The sequence below is a fragment of the Pelophylax lessonae genome, assembly GCF_965119305.1.
Source record: "Pelophylax lessonae genome assembly, chromosome: 4".
Taxonomy (NCBI): Eukaryota; Metazoa; Chordata; class Amphibia; order Anura; family Ranidae; genus Pelophylax; species Pelophylax lessonae.
This window is the reverse complement of record NC_138771.1, coordinates 254810160-254833720: the sequence shown is the minus strand read 5'-3', so window position 1 is coordinate 254833720 and position 23561 is coordinate 254810160. Positions and strand designations below refer to the sequence as shown.

The window sequence follows — 23561 nt, the reverse complement described above, 5'->3', positions numbered from 1 at the left end:
TCCAGTCACATCACTGGTGGTACATTAAATTGGATTTATTGATTCATGGGCACTCATGGACATTTAAAGTTTTGGAAAAGCAAGTTATACCGTCTAATCAATTTATTTCACAATTTTTGTTGTCACATTTGGTTTGATTTATTTTTATTTGCATTTATATTTTAATGTGCCCTATTTCAATCAAAATTATGTTAACTGTTTTTTTATCAGGAGCATGTCTATTGTCCTTCACATTATAATGTTTCAGTGTTGCTTATACACTGTTTTTCAACTATGCTTATATACTCAATATGAAGAAAATCCTTTCACAGAAACAGTAGTAAATTAAGAAAAAAGAAAATTGTGCAAGTTTTTGGAAATGCTCTTGCTGAAAGACCCTTTGCCTTTAAGGATGGGTGGGCTCCCTTCAGGCTCACCTGTCCTCTATCTATCCATCATGCATGTGCTTCTACTATGGAGTCTCTCAAAAATGTATAGAGTTAGGACTTTAGATCATACTGGGGTGTTGTGAAATGGCTCTGCAGCTTACGCATGTATTAGCAAATGTGTGCAAACTAAACCTGTTTTTAACGCATACTGTTAGACAGGATAATTTGCCTTGTTGGCAAGTTGAGCTGGGAATTTTCTTCGGTTTTGGTTGACATGCATCGCCCTTTCATGTGCTCCTTGATGCAATGCCAGTTATAGATGGGGGCAATGGCTATTTGTTTGTAGTGAGTGGTCTGGCTAATTATACATGCCCGCTCCCAGGGCTGCTTTATACCATCCACTATTTCTTCCTAGAAAATGTTTTATAAAATTAAAAACCAGATGGAGGGAAAGATGCAAGGGTCATTTAATGGTGTACCGTCTAGAGTCAAAGTTTTATAGACTTTAAAGTGGCAACTGGCAAAGTTATTTGATTCATATTTTTCCAATTTCTTGAGTATGCCACAGAAGCCAAACAATACTTAGCTCTTGTAGTCACTAGCTGCCATGGCCTCTCCTAACAAAACTATTAATTGGTGACGCTGCCCATTGGAGTGATAGGCCAATAATGACATGCATGAAGAAAACAAAGAAGCTGCATTCTGCTTGCTTTTAAGAAATCTCTGATACTGGAAAGGACATGCAAGTACATAGAAATCCCTGGAATTGAAAGTTTACTTATAAAGCAGTAGTATGGACTTACTGAAGCCATATTGCGGATTTAAAAAAAAAAAAAAAAAAAAAATTATATATATATATATATATATATATATATACATACACACAAACATACATTGGTGTGCTTTACAAATGTGCAGGGCTCTGGTCATAAAATCTATTTTCCAATCATTAAAGGCTCTCTACAATGTTTAGTTCCACACTGTGGCCTACAGCTTTTGAATGGCTCATAAAATGAGTGTGCAGTGTGAAGAAAACATTGGGGTTGATTTGATAAACCTGAGAGTGCAAAATCTGGTGCAGCTGTGCATGGTTGCCAATCAGCTTCCAGTTTTTATTGTAAGGTTTAATTGAACAAACTGACGTTAGAAGCGGATTGGCTACCATGCACAGCTGCACCAGATTTTTGCACTCTCCAGTTTTAGTTAATCAACCAGTGTGTTGTCCAGTGAAAAGAGGATAATTTGTCTACTCTCTGCTATAACTAGATCCCTTAGTGTAAGAGACAACAATTTAGCATTTTCACTTTTAAAGGACATAAAAAAAAAAGAAATAAATGCCCCATCATGAAAGTATCTTATGAATTCCTATACATTTAAACCAATCAAACCTTTGGCTTTTTGTAGAATCCTGACAGATACCACTTCACCACTTTCTGCATCCGGCTGTAAGGATTTTCTTCTAGAGCCGCTCTGGTAACAAAAAGAAAAATAAATTTGATATTTAAGCAAGTCTTTACAGATTTCGACGGTAGAAAAAATACCCACTTACTACAAACTTTTCATGGGAACTCCCAAAAATACTTCAAAATTATGTGATAAAAACGAATTTATTACTGCGCTAGCTTCAATAAAGTGATAAGTGCTGTGATATATAAACAATATTCAATAATTTATAAAGTGCATAAAAGGATCATATAACCAAAGTGCTAAGTGCTAAAAAATATGCAATATCCAATAAATTATAAAGTGCATATATACACATAAGTGGTTAGATATACTCCAAAAGAATGTTCAATGTTTGAAACAAAAAGTCCTTAAAGTGATCCAATTAAGGTGCCAAGGTGCCAAAAAATAATTCAGGTGCTTGCAAAGTGACAAGGTGCCCCTCAAGGTTCCCCACTCACCAGATTGCAGATAAATTAAGACCCTCAAGATTATTGCACTTCAAAATTATGGTTGAGGATATAGTTATTTCTGAAGACATTACATGTTTTTTTATTTACTATGCATCTTTTTTTTAAAGCTTATGGAAAAGCAATTTTAGACTCCCTGTCGGGTATTTACTGTCTGCCATCTGTGTACCAGCTGTGGTGCTTCTAAGGGTTTCTCACATCTATAGCCTGGCCATAAAGGATTCTGCTACAGAGTAAATTGGGGCACTTTGTTAAATATTACTTGAAAGTTTTTCCCTATAACTTAAAACGGATACATTGTCAAGGAAGTATACACCATCTTGGACAGTGGCACTGTATTGGCTTCACCTAATCTGCAGATATTTGATATTTATGGTTTGAAAAATAACCTGGTACTGTGTAAAGGTGGTATGAGACCTCACAGTATGGTGAATTTGTACCAAGACTGTACTGTTGTTTCATGAAAGATTACCCAGTTCCAAATTATGATTTGTATACTTCCTTGCTGTGTACCATGAAGTGTTACTAAACCCAGGACCCTGCATTCACTATATATGGTCACCCACAGTACACAGAACATGGAAATGCAATAGTTTTAGTAAATATAAACTGCTAAATACCTTTTCTCATCAGTAGTATATAGTAGTCTTGTGACTTATATCAGTGTCTGGCAGAGCACTGGTTAAAACTTGTAGGAGGAGTTTTCATTCTACTTTGACTGTCCTATGAGGCTGAAGCACCCCTGACCCTCTGTCTGGAAAGTGCTGATTGGCCCTGTGCTAATCACATGCACCCTCCCAAGAAAAAAAATAAAAATCTCTAGCAACATACACCAAACTAAGCATGTGCAGAGGGCCTCATAGGGCTCTGTGCTATCAGCAGAAGGATTGGGGACAGTGGAAGGGGAGGATCAGAACAGACAGGCTCAAACAGCCTTTTAAAACAATGCAGAGGATTAAACCCTTAGGTTCCAAAGTAAATATAACCAGCATGCTTTACTGCATATAAAGACTGATTTTACAGTTGAGTTCAGTAAAAATTTAAATAAAGACTTACTACAAAAGATTAGCTATTGTTTCAAAGTAGTTATTTGCCTATCTATAACAAATTTAAAAACTTTATTACTCTTTCTAGAACTAGTAAACTTTCAGTAGGTAAAGTACATACACTTTTTGATAAATGGTAATTTCAGCATGTAGCCTAACAGAGATGCAACATTTGCAATACAAAAATAACTAATAGCTTTTTACATTTAAGAGTTTTACAAAATAATCACAGTCAATAGAAAAAAGATGAGGGGATCCATACTGTATACGTCTCAGTCTTTAAAAGGGATGTGGCAAGTTTCAAGTATCAATTAGAATAGCCAAACAGAGAGCGGGCGGTGTAGAAAATTTAGGCTCCATGATAACAAAACTTTCTGACTTGCCCATAATCACAGTTTTCTTAACACATGCCAATTTAAATTTTTTCTATAAGAAAGGGGGTAGAGAAACGCTAACTGAAAAGGAAATAGGAAGACTTCATTGGTTCCAGTAAATTGTGTGACAAGATGGACAGATGACTCACAACCCACTGTTTTCAGCGGGACTATTGCCTATAGAGCGCCTTAGGGCTTGTTTACCTTGGTTTTAGTATTATATTTCTGACCTATTTGTAAAGCGGTTTTGAAGGATCTCAAATGAAGGGTTTCAATTATGAAGTAGATGGTGTTCACATGTGTATTTCTGCTTCTGCCATGCATATTTGGAAATGCAGAAGCCCTATTTAGCTGCTTTTAATGGTCTATGCCCACTGGACTTAAAAACGCTGGTTCTATAGGAGTTTTGCATTTTGCCAGTAGAAGCAACGTAATGTTATCCAATGTGTGCATACATGTTCGGATGTTCGGAGGCATATTTTTAGCTTAGCGTTTAGAGGGAGAAAAATAAAACCCTTCTAGTTTGCACTCTTGAGAGGAGTTTTCTGGCAGAAAAAACAAAAAATGAATAGCTCCTAAACACATGTACAAAAATGCTCTAAATTAGCTCTTTTTTCTTCCAAAAGATCTGGTGTTTTTTAAGCCCAGTGTGCATGGATCCTTATTGCTTTATATCTTCTTCTGAATCTGGCACCTCTATAAACTAACTAGGTGGCCAAAGATATGACAGTGTATACAATAAACATGATTCAAACATTTAACACCTAACTTCAGCTAACTTTTTTTTTTTAGTGTTGGATGGAGTGGGTAAAAGTTAAAGTGTGTCTAGAACAAAAAATTAATATACTGCAGTTTACCAGGCCTTTTGTTAAAATGGCTGCATTCGTTTTCTTTTTTCAATCTTTTTTTTTTTTTTTTTAAAGATATTTTTATTGTCTTTTTTCAATCTAGTAATTATGAAAATAACACTACTAAGATAGCTATGCACACTATCCACTCTATTTTTTATAGGATTGTCATCCAGGTTGGACTTTAAATGTCTGCCTTTGTTGATCACCATACATGGGGGATGAGGAGATTAGTAGTTTACAGAAGGAAGAGGGGTAAGGACAACGCATTTCTGACCAAGAAATATTCTTAGCCCTAAAAAGAGATACCTAACCCCATTTAAGTAAACGTCAACTTATTAACTTTTTGTTCTAGGGTTTTAACATTTTTTGGCCAAATTTTCTGTGACGCAACTGGGAACATTTTCCCTCACTTCCTGTCAATGGAAGCGAGGGCCTGCCGCCTATATGAAAAGTAGAACAACTGTTACTGGGACAGGATGACAAAGCGAGCAATAACAACCAAGTCAGATGCTCTAAACCTTCCCCAATATACTGAAAATGTGTCCCTGTTGGGGAGATTCCTTATCACTTTCTGTCCAGACAGAAAGTGAGGGGATCCACCCCAAAACAGATACAGACAATAGAAACCCCAGTACCATGTGTGCATCTTTATCCAATGTACAACCCTGAATCCCAAACAGTTGGGTTGTGAAAAATCTACATAAACACAGAATTCAAAGATTTGCATACCCCATAAACCCATATGTTATTCACAAAAGAAAATAGAAAATAGAAAACATATCATTTGTTTAAACTGAGAAAATGTACAATTTAAAAAAAAAATAAGGTATCATCCCTTGTTCTTTTAACAACACTCTGTAAATGTCTGGCAACAGGAAGACCAGTTGCTGACATTTTGGAAATGTAATGTTGTCCCATTCTTGCCTGATATAGGATTCTAACTAACTGCTCAACAGTTCTGGGTTTTCATGTCGTATTTTTCATTTTAAGAGCCACTAAATACTTTCATTTGGTGAAAGGTCTGGACTGCTGGCAGTCCAGTTAAGCACCCGGACGTTTCTACTACAAGCCATACTCTTGTCATAGATGCAGTAGCGGTTTAGCATTATCTGGCTGAAATATGCAAGGCCTTCCCTGAAAAGGATGTCGTCTGTATTGGAGCACATTCTGCTCCAAAACCTGGATGGATATATATATATATATATATATATATATATATATATATATATATATATACACACACATATATATATATATATATATATATATATATATATATATATATATATATATATATATATATATATATATATATATATATACGAGCTGCTCATTCCATACATACTAATGCACCCCTTAACATTAGAAATGCAGGTTTTTAAACTGAGCACTGAAAACAAGATGGATGGTCCCTCTCTGCCTTAATCCTGTGGATACCGTGCCCATGGTTGCCAAAAAGAATGTCAAATTTAGTCTAACCACAGAACAGTTTTCCACTTGAACAGATAATTTTAAATGAGATTTGGCCCAGAGCAGAGAATGCGGCGACGTTTCTGGGTCATGCTCAGATAGAACTTCTTCTTTGCATGATAGAGCTTTACCTTGCATTTTTGGATGGCATGGGTAATTGTGTGCAAAGACCATAATCATGCTTGCTTTTAATGCAGTGCCATCTGAGGGCTTGAAGATCACAAGCATCCAGTATTGCATTTCGACCTTGCACCTTACGCACAGAGATTTCCCCAGATTTTCAGAATCTTTTGATAACTTGATAATTTTGATAATCTACTGTAGATGAATATATATTTATTTAAAGTCCTTGCATTTTTACATTGAAGGACATCATTCGGAAATTGTTCGCCGATTTTTCAATCCTTGCATTTTTACATTGAAGGACATCATTCGGAAATTGTTCGCCGATTTTTCAATGCAGCTTTTCACAGATAGGTGAACCTCTGCCCATCTTTACTTTTAAGACACCATGACTCCCTAAGATGTTCTTTTTATACCCAATCATGTTACTATTAAACCTAATGAGATGCAAAATGTTCTTCCATGTCTTCCTTGTTAGTACCACTTACTTTGCAGCCCTGGCCCAACTATTTTGAGACGTGTTGCCACCATCAATTTCAAAATTACTTTACTTTTTTTCTTAAAATGGTACATTTTCTCAGTTTCAACATTAGATATGTTTTCCATTTTCTATTGTGAAAAAAATGGGATTTTTGACTTACCGTAAAATCCATTTCTCTGATGTTCACTGACGGACACAGCTCCTGGTATTTATAACCATTGGCATGTCCCAAAGCAGTGTTAAAAATGAGGGGTGGGAACAACCAAAAAATTCCCAAGGCTAAACATTAGCCAACCAGGCAACAGGGGCTCAACCAAACAACCGAAGCCCACCTGAAAAAAGCAATACACCCTCAAAGATGATCGGGTCCTCCTAAACAGCAGCCTGCAAAACCTTGCGATCAAAGGAAGTATCCGCAGACACATAACACATCCACTTTATAAAACCTTGTAGAAGTGTGCACCAACGACCAGGTGGCCGCCTTGCAAACCTGCGTCACTGACGACCGATGACGGAAGGCTCAGGAGGCGCTAAGCGTCCTAGTAGACAGGTAGTGACAGGGAAAGGAGGAACCTGACCCCTGATGGAATAGGCCTGAACCACCGTCTGTCTGATCTATCTGGAAATGGTCGCAGAGGAACCGGACAACCCTTTTCGAGTTCCATCCATGAGCACAAAAAGAGAGTCTGACTTCCTGAAAGACTCCATAGCTGCCAGGTACACCCTAATTGCCCAGACCACATCCAAGGCATGCAAGGCAATTTTCTTTGGATGTTTAGGCCAGGAAGGCAACATAATGTCTTCATTCAAATGAAAGTCAGAGACAGCCTTAGCAAGGAATGACAGACAGGGGGAAGAACCACCTTATCCCTGTGACTCACCAGGTACAACGTCTCCGCATAGTCAATCATCCGGTCGCCGTTGCTAGTCAGTGCCCTGCCCCCATCTCAGGAAAGTGGCCAGACCACCCAAACAGCCCAATTGTATGTGAAGGGCGAGAGAGAGGGCAAGATGAGGGACTCGGCAAGAGGGGGGGGGTTGCCTGCGTGAAGGAGGGGAACCCAGGGGGTTTGGCACCGCCCCAAGGAGGGGCCCACGTCCACCCCAAAACCCTCCAGGGGAGAGGGGGGGCAGCTACTCACCATACAAGGAACCAGACAGGCACTGCTCCAGACAGAACCCCTCTCCATCTAAATGGGGGGCTGTCAGCCAGGAGGAATGCTGCGACCTCACAAGTTGTTTACCTCGCAGGCCATGGGGCTATGTTGCGCCCGACCTAGCTTGGAGCTGAGGTCTGTGCACGCTCGCAAGCCAGACTGGGGTGACCCCCAGATCTAGTTATCCAGCCTGTCACCCAGTCCGGCAGTTGATTGTAGATCTCATAGGTAAAATTCAGGAGGAAAAAAATTCCTATCTAAAAAAAAATGTTGCCAGGACCAAAGATCCCAGCAAGGAACTGGGTCCTTACTCCTGACTAGGCAGAAAAAACTGAGTGGCTATAGCAGAGAGAGGGAGTATACTCCCTGGGACTGCCCATTTTTTTCTGCTTAGTGTCCTACTCCTATAGGGGGCAGTATAAACCAATGGTTATGAATACCAGGAGCTGTGTCTGTCAATGAACGAAAGAGAAAATATGGGTTTATAAGATTTGCAAATCATTGCATTCTGTTTTTATATAGATTTTACAAAGCATCCCAACTTTTTGGGAATTGGCAAATGCCCTTACCCATTTGCCCAGTGCATTAAAACTGCTGTCTAGCTAAAACTGTATATGGATGTACTTTAATTCTTTAGGAAAAGCAAAACATGCATCACAAATATGTTAGCTGTCTTAAACTATACTGCACTTAATATGGCATAATATAAACACTCCCTAAATATATTTCGCTTTACCATGTGTTTACATTCAGAGATAGTGGAGGGCTGTGCTTAGCTGCTACATATGTACAGACTTTAAATGATAGTAACATAAGTGTTGTGTTACTGTGTCTCAGCTGCACAAGAACAATAAACAGCAAGATGGGTAATTTGGCATATGAAAAACAAATACACAAGATGATTATTATGGTGAAAATATGTTGTTTTGCAGAGCTCCCTATCATTTTCTTGCCAAGGCCAGTTTAACATAGCCAGTGTATGCATTTCTACCATATTCTGCCTGTTCTGAGAAGACAAGAACAAGAAACAAAGCTACAGTTACAGATCACAATATTTACAGCGGATAGGATTTAGCTTTAAACGATAGCTCTCCCTATTTATATCCATACAGTTTATTCCTCCGGGGGAAACCTGTTGACCTTATAGACTTGGGATCATGGGTTCAAGCCCCACCAGGACTCCAAACACATACTAATTTCCCTAGTGTCTATTTATATGCATATGACTTAAGCAAGGAAGTGAGACTGTAAACTCATCCGAGGGCAAGAACTAATGTGATTACAGATATATAAAAAAAATGCAAATGAAGTAGATGATAAATTGTAGCATGCCCAGGGAACAGTGGGCAGACACATTAGAAATGACCTCATAGTGGTACTTTCACAAACACTTTGTATATATTACATCACAAGCCAGTAACAAAAACTGTGGCATGTATGGGAACAAAGTCTATGCAGTCCTCATACTGCATACTGGTACTTCTGTAAGCAATTACAGACCAAAGAAAGAATCCCTTCACTCACCACCTCTGCAGCATATCTACTCTATCTATCCTCTGTACATATTATCTATCTATCTATCTATCTATCTATCTATCTATCTATCTATCTATCTATCTATCTATCTATCTATCTATCTATCTATCTATCTATCTATCTATCTATCTATCTATCTATCTATCTATCTATCTATCTATCTATCTATCTATCTATCTATCTATCTATCTATCTATCTATCTATCTATCTATCTATCTATCTATCTATCTATCTATCTATCTATCTATCTATCTATCTATCTATCTATCTATCTATCTATCTATCTATCTATCTATCTATCTATCTATCTATCTATCTATCTATCTATCTATCTATCTATCTATCTATCTATCTATCTATCTATCTATCTATCTATCTATCTATCTATCTATCTATCTATCTATCTATCTATCTATCTATCTATCTATCTATCTATCTATCTATCTATCTATCTATCTATCTATCTATCTATCTATCTATCATTTTTGACTCCCAGGAAAACAGTTTTATCTTTAAAGCTGACCATAGATGGATTGAAATGCAGCCTGTTCAGCAAGGACTGGCCAAATTTTGATCCATTTATGACCATTGCTGCTCAACAGAAGTCGATATGTCCAATCGAACCGATGGAAAACTTTTGTCAATCAGTGTCTTGTAGCCAATCAACTTAGTGTAGGAGTCCCCACTGTCAGAACACAATAGCACAGCAGGGAGGATTCCTCCATCCATCTTACAGCCGTTAATCAGCGTAAGTTCTGCTGTCAAAATACAAAGGCACAGCAAAAAGGATTCCTCCATCCACCGTTTATGTGCGGGTGGAAGAATCTGTTTTTTTTTTTAATCAGCCTGCTGCAACCAAAACCACATTTCCTTACTTTTGTACTGGTTCCAGCCACTATGCTCTTGATAAATGTTTCATATACATTGTTTTTTACTCACTGTTTCCATCGGCTGTCGGATGCTGTCCCGGCCACTGCCGGTAAGGGAACTCGGCAGGGAAGCCTTGCAGCTTCAAGGCCGGGTCCTAGTGCGCATGCATGAATCGTGCTGTGCTCGGTTACTGGGCTGTAAGCAGTGAAAGGAGGAGGGAGGAGGAGGGGGCCGAACTTCTGACGTACCTTGCCGTGGCGAGGTCCGATGGAAGTCTGGACAGGGTACCAGTCAAAAACAGGTACCCGCTCCCCCCGAAAGGTGCCAAATGTGGCACTGGAAGGGGGGGGGGGCAGATAAGCAAAGGTTCCACTTTTGAGTGGAACTCAGCTTTAAGTTAGAAGTTGATTGGAAACTATGCACAACTGCACCAGATTCTGTGCACTACAGTTCTTTTAACTTGCATATTTTATTGTATCACTTTCATCTTTGTGTTGTTACTATGGGGAGGATACCTCCTAAAGATGTGATGTGTTCAATATAAATGCCCCTCCCCTCTTATCAATTTAGTATACAATTTTAGTAAATCTACCCCCATAGTGTCTTCAACTTTACTATGAAGTAAAATTTTCAAACAAGTGACAGTTGATTGAATGAATAAATAGTAAATTAAGGAAGACTGTGCTATGTAAAACACTGTCCAGAAATGCATGTCAGCGGTTTGCAATGCCTCATGGGACTTGTAGTTCTGCAGCAGCTGGAGGACCACAGGTTGAGCACCCTTGAGAACTGCTTTGTTTTATTTGATTAACACTGACTGATCGAGATGACCAAAGTGCACTTACTCAGACAGGAAGTCAGCATGATAGTAATAGTCTGAGAGCTTGTCCAGGAATGACCGGGGTTCCAGTATGAAGGTGGGAAGCACCACTTTGGACAGGTCCATTCCCGGCCGCACCTGCTTTAGTAATGTCCAGATCAAACTTTTGTGCTCTTCTGAAACAGTCTCAGTCTGTGATGCTTCACCAGCCTTGAAAAAAAAATTGAAAAATTAATTAAAAAGGTCTACAATGAACAATGCTGCCACTCATACAGCTTATTTACAAAACAGCACGCATCTTTGCTTGCCTCACAACATGCACATATTTGGTATGAAAACAAAGAAAGGTGATTACACCAAATACTGCAAAGTTGTAGTTTTGGAAGTATAATGAGGGGAATTAACTAAGCATCGGGAGCAGATGAATATGGCAATCAATCCGTTTCTATTTTTCTTTTTCAAAGTTGAACTGAACAAGCTCACCATAGAAGCTGATTGGTTACAATACAATCCGGCATCTTTGTTTTGTTGTTTTTGTTGTATTTGAAGGGGATTGGAGAAGGGAATGTGTGGGATACTCCTTTCGGCTCGACTAAGTACAACTTGGGACTTTTTCCTGAAACGCCAATGCTCACTGACGCTTGAAACACACTGTAACCTGGATGAAGTGCTGAATCCTCGACTTGATGTCCAGAAGACCCAGGACCGTGAAGTATTGAACTACTGACACTGCTGGACTGCTAAGTCACTGACTACTCCCTCCCAGTCTTGCACTGGCTTGAGGTAACTTGACGTGAATTCCTGTATGGCTGCAACTCTCAACTGGCACTCCGTACAATTCAAGGCCCTAACTGCAGGGGCCCCCTTTACACTATTAGCTCTTCGGGGTCCACTGACTATGCAACCCCTCTGTAACTTCAGGGTCCTCAACCTAGGTACCCCCTTTACAGCTAGCTGACACTGGATCCCAGAACCTCCTCCGGAGCGGCCTCCTCTAACACTTCAGGCCAGGGGTAATCCTCAGTACTCACAACCTATGTAGGCTTTCCTGGGACTGGACCCCTCTCACTCTCCGCTGGTTCTCGGCACACCGGATGCCCTCAGCTCAACTCAGCACTCTCTGGATTTCTCAGGCGACACCCCGAGATATCCGCTTCCTCAGACAGGAGGAGAGACAGCCATACTCTCCCTCCTGGGACTCTGCTTCCCGCTAAAGACCACGAGTCATGCGCCCCCTTCAGACTTCTGCCCCTCCCCAGAATCCTCTGCGGCAGAATCTGCCTTTTGGGGTAGATACAAGTCTGAATGTATCTGATTGGGTTTCCTCCACTGCCCTATCAGAAACCTCTAATAGAGCCATTGGGGAGACTTCCCTCTCAGGAGACACACTTGGAAACCATGACAACCTACCTATCAAAAGAAACCTGGCCCTGCTGTTAGGTAGACAAGGCCCACTATGCATTTACCTAGCACCTACCTGTAGGGTGCTACAAAACAATGGGGGGAATTTATTGAAAGTACAGCAAACAGAATGCAGAACAATTCTGCATAGCAATCAAATTATATCTTCATCTTCTTTCTCCCAATAGGTCAAAAAGATCTCCAATATATCTTCAGCTTGTTTAATTACATTTTGAAAATGAAACCTGGAAGCTGACTGGTTGCTATGCACCTCTGCTTCAGATACTGTGGCATATTTTTAGAGAATAAAGCCTTCTGGGACAATTGTTTAGTCTGAAATCCACCCTACTTTTTCGTTTTAGAGAATGTGCGGTAGTAAAAGCACTGTACTTGTGTAAGATCTTATCAGTCGAAGTTAAAGCTCAATACCACTTCTTGCTCAACAGTAGCTGAAGGAGGGTACAAGATACCCCTTTAGGCTGGGTGTACCTGAATCAGCCCCAGTGACAGTTTGTAGGGGGCATGTTTATAATTTACAAAACCACTATACTTATAAACTGCAATCACTTTAGCTTTATTCACAGGTACTTCTGTACTGCCAAATAGATGCAGACTGCCACTGCTGCCCTAATGAAAATGCTATTAACCCAGCGGTCTCTGTTTCAATACTCCTAGTTATTAACCTAAAACAAATATGAAATCAAAACAGGTTAACTGCATACTTAGGTCTTCTGCACACTGGGTATTAAAAAAAAACGAATTTAAACAGTGTTTTTTTTTTTTATGCCGCTAAACACCCCTCTATGTTTGCCTATGTATCCACTGACACAGAGGTTTATAGGGAGGCACAAGAGAGGCACAAACAAAAATCACTTGCACATTCAGGAGAGGAGCAATTCTTCTGATAAAACGGTTGATGTGCCTAAATGCAGTGTTCGTGCACGCCAAGTGTTCAATTATTTCAGTGGCTAGAATAATGTGGGCCAATTAAATAATGAATGACAATACGCTTGACGTGTCTACAAGCGTCCTGCCAGCAGAAAAGGAGTTCAGAAGAGCTGGGCAAACACCCAGTGTGCATGAGGGCTTAAAGTTTACCTAAATGCAAACAAAGTAAATAAAGTGCAGCACTAAATATTAATGACTGAACACACTAGTCCATGTGCATAAGGATTCACCAAATATGGTGAATACATAAAGTCTTGTGTGAATGGTGCAGAAAATCATCCAAAAGTGGTAAATGTGGTCACAGTGGCAGCCAGACCCCAACACCATCAGAGGAGAAATGATAATGCACTCACCGGAGACTTTGGACCCAAACTACCATATGGCAAAAGGGTCAAATAGGCTGGTAACATGGAATGTTAAAAACAGTGGTCATAAGATGGATTCAGAAGAAAGATATTGCCCCTTTTGTTTATCTCTGACGAAACGCGTCTGCCAGGGACAGCCTGATTTGCTTACTTATTATATGCTTGTACATCTGGATGTCTGTAAGTGTACCTCCCCTTTTTTTTAATAAATTTGTTTTGCGGATTTACACTATGTTTGTTCCCTCTGGTTTTATTCCTCATGTCATCTGTTGGTTGAGACTTCCTTTCTTCTGAATCCATCTTATGACCACTGTTTGGAACATCTGAGGGCACTGCGGGCATTTGGAGATACCAAGAATTCCATGTTACTAGCCTATTTGACCCTTATGCCTTATGGTAGTTTGGGTCCAAAGTGTCCAGGGAGCGCATTATCATTTCTCCTCCGATGGTGTTGGGGTCTGGCTGCCACTGTGACCACATTTACCATTTTTGGATGATTTTCTGCACCATTCACACGGGACTTTATTTATGTATTCACCATCTTTGGTGAATCCTTATGCACATGGACTAGTGTGTTCAGTCATTATTATTTAACGCTGCACTTTATTTACTTTGTTTATATTTTGCCTACCATATGTCTGGTTTTTGTGCTATCGGCTTTAGTTGTATTTAGTTAGCGCAGTTGATCACTTTTTCCTTTTACCTAAATGCAAAACTTTTTTTCTTAGTTTTGGATAGAGGGAAGATCCTTACTCTATTCAAAATTCAAAAAAAAAAAAAAAAACGTTTTGCCTAAAGTTCTACTTTAATCTGGGATAGTAACTTTAAGGCCCCATGCACACGGGACGTTTTTAACGCCGCTGTAAGCAGCGTCAGGCGTTTTCTTTTTGCAGCCTAAAAACGCCCCTCCATGTTATTCTATGGCCTCATGCACACTCAGACGTTTTTGAGCTGTAAGTGGCTTAGGCGTTTTTAGGCTGCAACAAGAACCCACCACCTGCGCGTTCTGAGGACCAGCGTTACAGCGTTAAAAACGCCTGACGCTGCTAAAAGCTGAATAACTTTGCTATAACGTTGCTTAACGTGCGTTAAGCCACGTTATACGTTTTTTTTTCTTCCATTCAAAATCAATGGTTCCCTATGGGATCCTATTGATTTGAATGGAGGTCGCACCGCAACACCGCAAGTCGGATCCGACTTGCGGGGTGACTTGCGCTGTGGGAATCTTGAGGGGGAACGCCACGCCAAAATGGGAAAAAAACGGCGTGGGGTCCCCCCCAGGGTTCCAAACCAGGCCCTTCGAGTCTGTTATGGAATTTGAGGGTAGCCCCATGCCGAAAAAACGGCGTGGGGTCCCCCCCAAAATCCATACCAGACCCTTAACCGAGCATGCAGCCCGGCAGGCCAGGAAAGGGGAGGGGACGAGCGAGCGGCCCCACCCCCCCTGGACCACACCAGGCCACATGCCCTCAACATGGGGGGGTGTTGGTGCTTTGGGGCAGGGGGAGCTCTGCACCCCCCACCTCAAAGCACCTTGCCCCCATGTTGATGAGGACAAGGGCCTCATCCCCACAACCCTGGCCGGTGGTTGTGGGGGTCTGCGGGCAGGGGGCTCATCGGAATCTGGAAGCCCCCTTTAACAAGGGGGCACCCCAGATCCCGGACCCCCTCCCTATGTGAATGGGTATGGGGTACACTGTACCCCTACCCATTCACCCCATAAAAGGCAGTGTATGGAAATAACGACAAGAGACGTTTTGAAAAGTTTATTAAAAATCTTCATCCGACTCTTCTTGTCTTCTCCTCTCCGGGGTCTTCTCCGGGGTCTTCTGCTCTTTTGCTGTCCGCCCTTCTTGTCTTCTCCTCTCCGGGGTCTTCTCCGGGGTCTTCTGCTCTTTTGCTGTCCGCCCTTCTTGTCTTCTCCTCTCCGGGGTCTTCTGCTCTTTTGCTGTCCCCCTCTTCTTGTGTTCTTGTCTCCGGGGTCTTCTGCTGTCCCCTCTTCTGCTGTCCTCTCTTCTTTTCTTCTCCTCTCCGGTCTTCTGCTCTTTTGCTGTCGGCTGTCTTCTTCCTCCGGTCCTCCTCCGACGACGTCTCCGCTGATTATGCCTATCTCCGGTCTCTTCAGCTTATTATATAGCCATTAGGGGCGTGGCCCCGATGACGTCATCTGGAGGCCCCGCCCCCTCATGTCACATATGACGTCATCTGTGACATGAGGGGGCGGGGCCTCCAGATGACGTCATCGGGGCCACGCCCCTAATGGCTATATAATAAGCTGAAGAGACCGGAGATAGGCATAATCAGCGGAGACGTCGTCGGAGGAGGACCGGAGGAAGAAGACAGCCGACAGCCGACAGCAAAAGAGCAGAAGACCGGAGAGGAGAAGAAAAGAAGAGAGGACAGCAGAAGAGGGGACAGCAGAAGACCCCGGAGACAAGAACACAAGAAGAGGGGGACAGCAAAAGAGCAGAAGACCCCGGAGAGGAGAAGACAAGAAGGGCGGACAGCAAAAGAGCAGAAGACCCCGGAGAAGACCCCGGAGAAGACCCCGGAGAGGAGAAGACAAGAAGGGCGGACAGCAAAAGAGCAGAAGACCCCGGAGAAGACCCCGGAGAGGAGAAGACAAGAAGAGTCGGATGAAGATTTTTAATAAACTTTTCAAAACGTCTCTTGTCGTTATTTCCATACACTGCCTTTTATGGGGTGAATGGGTAGGGGTACAGTGTACCCCATACCCATTCACATAGGGAGGGGGTCCGGGATCTGGGGTGCCCCCTTGTTAAAGGGGGCTTCCAGATTCCGATGAGCCCCCTGCCCGCAGACCCCCACAACCACCGGCCAGGGTTGTGGGGATGAGGCCCTTGTCCTCATCAACATGGGGGCAAGGTGCTTTGAGGTGGGGGGTGCAGAGCTCCCCCTGCCCCAAAGCACCAACACCCCCCCATGTTGAGGGCATGTGGCCTGGTGTGGTCCAGGGGGGGTGGGGCCGCTCGCTCGTCCCCTCCCCTTTCCTGGCCTGCCGGGCTGCATGCTCGGATAAGGGTTTGGTATGGATTTTGGGGGGGACCCCATGCCGTTTTTTCGGCATGGGGCTACCCTCAAATTCCATAACAGACCCGAAGGGCCTGGTTTGGAACCCTGGGGGGGACCCCCACGCCGTTTTTTTCCCATTTTGGCGTGGAGTTCCCCCTCAAGATTCTCACAGCGCAAGTCGCCCCGCAAGTCGGATCCGACTTGCGGTGTTGCGGTGCGACCTCCATTCAAATCAATAGGCTCCCATAGGGAACCATTGATTTTGAATGGAAGGAAAAAAAACGCTGCTAAAAGCAACGTGGCAAAACGTGCAATAACGCCAATGGAAAAAGCTACTGAAAGCACGTTTTTACAGCTGCTTTTTCTGGCGTCAGAACTAACTTTGACGTACATTTTTTCTAACGCCCCGTGTGCATGGGGCCTAAAAGCATTTAAAGTGATTGTAAACCTCAAGACATGAAATATGAACAAAGCATATCCCTCTATAGTGTTTACTTGTCTAAATCCAGAGCACCAAGTGTCATTTCTGTCTGCTGCTTTGTTCATCTGCTATTAGTATGAGTCACTTTTGACAAGTTTTCCAGACACCAAAAGAAAAAAGGTGACGGGGAGGGAGTTGCAGCTTATTAACAGCCTCAGCTCTGTTCCTGTGTGAAGGGGGGGGGGGGGGTATCCCTTCCCTCCAATCAGCTCTCAGAGCGCTCTTCACTGATGTAACTTCAGCTCTCTGCCCCCTGCTTTTCAGAGCTGAAAGATCCTGTGTAAATTCTGCACTTTGAATTGATGTAGGGGACACATGGTTGTAGATAAACAAGCATAACTTGTTTAGGAGGATTTGTTTAATCTCTGTGTATCACCTGAGGCCAGTCACTTTACTGGGTATGTGTAAAGGTTTACAACCCCTTTAAGCTACTGAACCAGTTTGGCAGCTGGTCAAACTAGAATTTACATAAAAAGGTCTGGAATGACAGCCTACATATTTCTTTCAGTACATCCTTTAAACCTCAACTCCAGGATACCAAATAAAGCAATTTAGGCTACTTCATCCCCTAATACAGACCAGAAATATCATAAAGAGTAAACACACCTTTAGTTCAGTTAAAATTAAACGTTAACTTCTCCTGACCCCAGTCCTACCTGCCAATCTTACATACGCCTGTAATATTGGTGATGAAGTCATAAAACAGCGAGACAAAAATGTCTGAGCTGGGCCTGCACATGCACTCTGCACTCTTAAGTCAGTTCTTTGGAAAGTATACACTCTGCCAGAGCATGATTACAAACTTTGCAGAATACTGGGTGGAGATTGCATCATAGGACTGAATGGAGAGTGCAGAGGGACTGGGTAGGGGACTACACGCAGAATAAGGAACACCACAAATGTATTCACACCTTAATTTCTTCTCTTTTAAATAAGCTCCCACTACCAGGTAGTGTATTTCTGCTGGTGTAGGGGGTGGGTGCATACTGCAGAGTCACATCCCAAGAAGAGTTTGGGCGATTAAGATTGTTGTAAAAGACTGTTACAACTGTACAAGAAGGGCTTCTCTAAATTATTACAGGAACAATCCCAATGGTAAGCAATTTAATATTACATTACTGTTGTCTAGTCTTTCCAAGAGAATAAAAAGGTCTGAGAAGAATAATGTTTTACAGTAAAAACACAGTAAAGCCATCTCAGATCCACCACTTGTACTTCTGAACGTCTAACATTGGTTATTACTCATGACCACTATGGTTTCTCATCTCTTGCTTCACTGTCACAATGTTTTCTAAATTTAAAGTGATTGTAAAGGCAGAAGGCTTTTTATTTGAATACATTCTATGTATTAAAAAAAATTTAGCATCGCCCGCCGCAGTTTTACGTGGGTATTTTAACGTTAAATACTTGTATTAAGCAGCAGATAGCCGCCATAACCCAGGTATTTTCTTACAGGGCAGGCGGTCCTCTTTCACATAAAAGTGGTCCCAGCAGTGGATTCACCGCAAGATCACTTATGGGTGGTGGGAGAGGTGCCCCCCCCCCCTCTCTGCCGCTTCCCGGTCATTCTCCCCGATTACCAGAACCATCGGTAGCAGGGAAAACGATAGCCCCCACTCGACTCTATGGCCTTGGAGGACCGGAGCGACATCATACGTCTTTTTCTACCAACGGCTTTAACCACTTGCCGACTGCCTAACGACGATTTACATCGGCAGTCAGCCCCTCACAGGCAAAGCGACGTAGGTCTACGTCGCTAGCCTGTGAGGCTCTAGGGAGCTGGAGGCTCGCTCCCGCTCGCTCACTAATGTAAACACAGCCGCCTGTCATTCTCCCCTGTGTAAGAATGTCAGTCAAGGGTCCAATCTGTCCGCTGTAATGTCGCAGTCCCGCAAAAAAAAATCGCAGATCGCCATTACTCGTTAAAAAAAAAAAATGACAAAAATCTTTCCCTTAGTTAGTAAACGCAATAACTTTTACGCAAACCAATCAAAATACGCTTTTTGTGATTTTTTTTTACCAAACATAGGTAGCATAAAACAAATTGGCCTAAAATGTTAAAAAATGTAGATTTTTACTGTTTTTTTTTTTTTTTTTGGAATTTCATATAAAAAAAAAAGTGAAAAATATTGTTATTTTTACAAAATTGATGCTCTTTTTTTGTTTATAGCGCATGATCAAAAAATCACACAGGTGATCAAATACCACCAAAAGAAAGCTCTGTTTGTGGGAAAAAAAGGATGTCAAATTTGTTTAGGTACAGCGTCGCACGACTGTGCAATTGTCCGTTAAATTCACGCAGTGCCGAATCGCAAAATAGGCCCTGGTCAGGAAGGGGGTAAAATCTTCCGGGGCTTAAGTGGTTAAAGGGCCCATTTTTGTTCTTGCTGAAAAAAATGAAATTTTTTCTTTTTTTTTGGCTTTTAGGTGTAGATGTGAGATCTGAGGTCTTTTTGACTAGCGATCTCACATTAAAGAGGACCTCTCTTGCTTATCTATATTACAAGGGATGTTTACAGTCCTTGTACTAGGAATATCGGTGATCAATTTTTTTTTTCAAAGGGACTGTGTAAAAATAAAAGGTAAATAAAATAAGAAAAAAAAAATTTGAAGCGCCCTGTCCCTCCGAGCTCGCACGCAGAAGCGAACCCATACGCAAGTCGTGCCCAGATTTGTAAACGGTATTCAAACCACACATGTGAGGTATCCCCGCGATCGTTAGAGTGAGAGCAATAATTCTAGCCCTAGACCTCCTCTGCAACTCTAAACTTGTAACCTGTAAAAGTTTTTAAAAACGTTGCCTATGGAAATGTTGTAAGTACCAATGTTTGTCGCCATTCCATGAGCATGCGCAATTTTCAAGCATGACATGTTGGGTATCTATTTACTCAGCGTAACATTATCTTTCACATAACAGAAAAAAAAATGGGCTAACTTTACTGCTTTCTTATTATTTAATTCAAAAAGGTGTATTTTTTCCAAAAAATTGCATTTGTAAGACCGCTGTGCAAATACCGTGTGACAAAGTATTGCAACGATCTCCATTTTACTCTATAGGGTCTCTGATACATATATATATATATATATATATATATATATATATATATATATATACACAATGTTTGGGGGTTTTAAGTAATTTTCTAAACAAGTGTCAGAAATAGGCCTGGTCCTTAAGTGGTTAAGATAACAAGCGCTCTGTGTGCAGCAGCCTCCCTAGTACTAACCAAAACCCATCTAGATCCAGCGATGTTGCACTAGAGACTCGGCCTCCTCACTGGCTGACTGAGCAGCATGGCGCCACTGGCTCCTGCTGCTGTCAATCATAGTCAGTGAGCCAATGAGGAGATAAAGGGGGTGGGGCCGGGTCGCGTTTCCGTGTCTAAATCGACACAGGGTGCTGCGGCTCGGGTGCCTCCCGTAGCAAGCTGCTTGCTGCGGGGGCACTCAACAGGAGGGAGGGGCCAGGAGCACCAAAGAGGGACCAGAGAAGAGGAGGATCAGGGCTGCCCTGTGCAAAACCATTACACTGAGCAGGAATTACATGTTTGTTATAGGTTATGAAAATAAATAAAAAACTACACTTTAGTATCCCTTTAAGTCAAAAACCAAGTCTTCTTATTATTTTCATGTTCTTTTCATAACTCACAAACCTGATTCTGATGTACATGAAATGTTTCCTACCATATAAACTGCAATTTAGTTACATCATCCCAGATCATACTCCTTTGATGTACATTCATATAGAACAGCTAGTTTCAAGTAGAAATGAACAAATTGGGATGCCAAGCATGTACAGTATGAGTGAGCAGCAGGCAGGAAGGCTAAGGAAGTCACTCTCATTTCAGTCCTTCTAGGCATGTTCCCCAATGTAAAAAAAAGTAGTAGTAGGAGCAATCAATTTATGTTACTGCAGGACCCAAAGAGAATGTGTAAGTTACATCTTATTCGTTATACAAAAAATATTCCTATCAAGCAGTAACTCATCCTGCAGAAAATACTCAGAATACAAGTTTCCAGGTTAACCAAGGCAGGTTGTTATCTTTGAAATAATAGAAAAAGCACTACATAAACTCTTCTACAATGCAGATGGTGGCAACAGCGGAAGCACTTTTTCCTCACCTCTCCCAATTCTTCATGCGACTCTTCCACATATGTCGTCTCTTTTAATATATCAATTGGTTCAGGGTCAATAAAAGAGTCATCCTGTCTCTCTGAGGTGTCACTGTCACTCTCCTCACTTTTTCCAAGTCCATCATTATCAGAATCCTCATGATCATGGTCATTCTCCTTATCTGATTTATCAGAATAGGTGTCCTGATCTTTAAAGTGTTGTCTTTCAATTTCACTGTCATTTAACCTGAAACAAATTGCACAACATGACATGATCAATTGTTCTTCTTACAACATGATGTGAAACCCCCCTGTAAAAATGACCCGTGACTTTAGATCTTGTCTGCAGAGCTGAAAAATAAACATAACCAGGATAGGTAATATCTTTCCCTGGTTTGACAAAACTATTTCTATCAGCCAGTAGCTATTTGCTAGCTGGCTCATCCAGTGCTAAGCACTTGAAGCTGCTCTGAAATGTCTCTGCCACAGGGGTAAATGTAAGGATTCATGCACAATATAAAAAAATAAAAATTCTGAAGACTGAAAACTTGCATTAGACACTTTCAGACTAATAACAATCTCTGCAACCAATGATTACAATCTTTGACACTGGCATTTTTTAACCTTATTGACAATCAAGTGATCTCTAGCAATGCTTAATCTACTTTCATAACTACCAAATACTGGTTACTGCATGGGCAACTTTGGCAGGTAACAAACCAGAGAAACACTAACTGTTTAAATAATACTGAACTATTTTTCCAGCTGATAAAATGTACTTTATATGTTCATTAATGATCATTTATGAATCAATTTATGTATAATCATCATTCCTGGATGGAACTGTTAAATTAAAAAAGAAATTCGGAATTAAAAATAAAAAAAAGAAGAAGAAAACTCACCTAGGTGGATGCAGCATTGATCCAATGCTGCATCTGTCCCCCGCTGACTCTTAAGACTGTGAGCTGAGAGCCGGGGACTGTCAGTCTCTGGCTCTCTGTTTTGCCCCCCCCCCTTTTCACTGGAGCAAGTTGTGGAGGGGAGGGGAGCGGCTGGCTCAGGCTGTCAGTGGCTTGCTGAGAGGCTGACCATTATGGTCAGGATCTTTTCAGAGCCTGGACTGGATCTAAGACGTCAGCCAACAGGGGGCTTCAGTCCGCTGTAAGCTGAAAATGGGCCAGAGGAGTGCAGAACAAACTGTAATCCACAGGAGAAGTACAGCCAAAATAGCTTTGGCTATATTTCTCCTTTAGGTTCCAATGGAAAGATTCAATTTTTCTTGTGCTCAATTAAGCACTGTGGAAGCTGAGCCCAAAAAAGGCAGGCAGAGGGCAAAGGATGAGTTAGCAGCATTGCCTGTAGGCACCCTGCAGCTGATCATTTCCACTAGTACTCACTTATCATGCCTCTGTGTGAAGGTAGTCACCTTGGTAGAGGAGCAGGGAATTGCTTTCTTACCTCAGATCAGCCTTTTTGATGACTGGTGGGGAAATATTTAAGATGCAGCAAAAGAAGAGAAGGGAGTGTGTTCTGTGTCTTCCTCTACAGTGCAGTACCCAGCTGTGTAAGGGAAGGTACTGTACTACAATTTTTTTAAAGGGATATATACAGTACATGTGTTTGTGTGTACATGTGTCTGTACGTGTGTGTGTGTGTGTGTGTGTGTACACGTGTCTGTATGTGTGTATGTCTGTACATGTGTTTGTTTTTATTTTTGTGTGTGTGTGTGTGTGTATGCATGTGTCATGACCCCTTTTCCTGTATTATCAGAACTGCTTTTTTAGGGCTTGTTCGTAATAGCAGCAAGGACTGCGGCTCCTCTGAAAAGTAATCCATTCTCAGATTGCTTTTCAGAGGCATTTGACAGGCGGTAAAGAAGCAATATGTCGCCCCCTCACCACCTGTTTTAACCACGTAAATGCAGCATCATTACACCAGAACAAGATCCAATGCACACAGTTGCGGCGTGGCTGTAGTGCAGCCCTATTTAGCTGGAGGTATTTTCAAGCTGCAGCCACAAAACATGTATATCCCCCGCTGCTGCCTTTGCAGCTAAAGGGTTAGCAATTGGGGTGGTAAAAACAGCTCAACCATGTGGTTTTACCGCTCGCCAACCTCAAATGTGAACAACACCCTTGGTTCACATCTGTGGGGCTACGTGCTGCACGTAGGGCAGCCCATTTGTTTCAATGGGCTTTTCTATCTGCAGA

General features: G+C 41.7%; 1 protein-coding gene across 4 annotated transcripts in view; it reads right to left on the bottom strand.

The window, feature by feature from the left end:
- The window catches only part of OSBPL8 (oxysterol binding protein like 8), a 377827-nt gene that overhangs the window by 82791 nt on the left and 271475 nt on the right, over positions 1-23561 (bottom strand). For all 4 annotated transcript variants that reach the window (XM_082257116.1, XM_082257117.1, XM_082257118.1 and 1 more), the window contains 3 exons: positions 21361-21598; positions 11036-11220; positions 1757-1838 (listed from right to left, as the gene is read on the bottom strand). In XM_082257116.1, coding sequence (XP_082113242.1) covers positions 1757-1838; positions 11036-11220; positions 21361-21598 — 505 coding nt within the window. The remainder of the gene's footprint in view (positions 1-1756; positions 1839-11035; positions 11221-21360; positions 21599-23561) is intronic.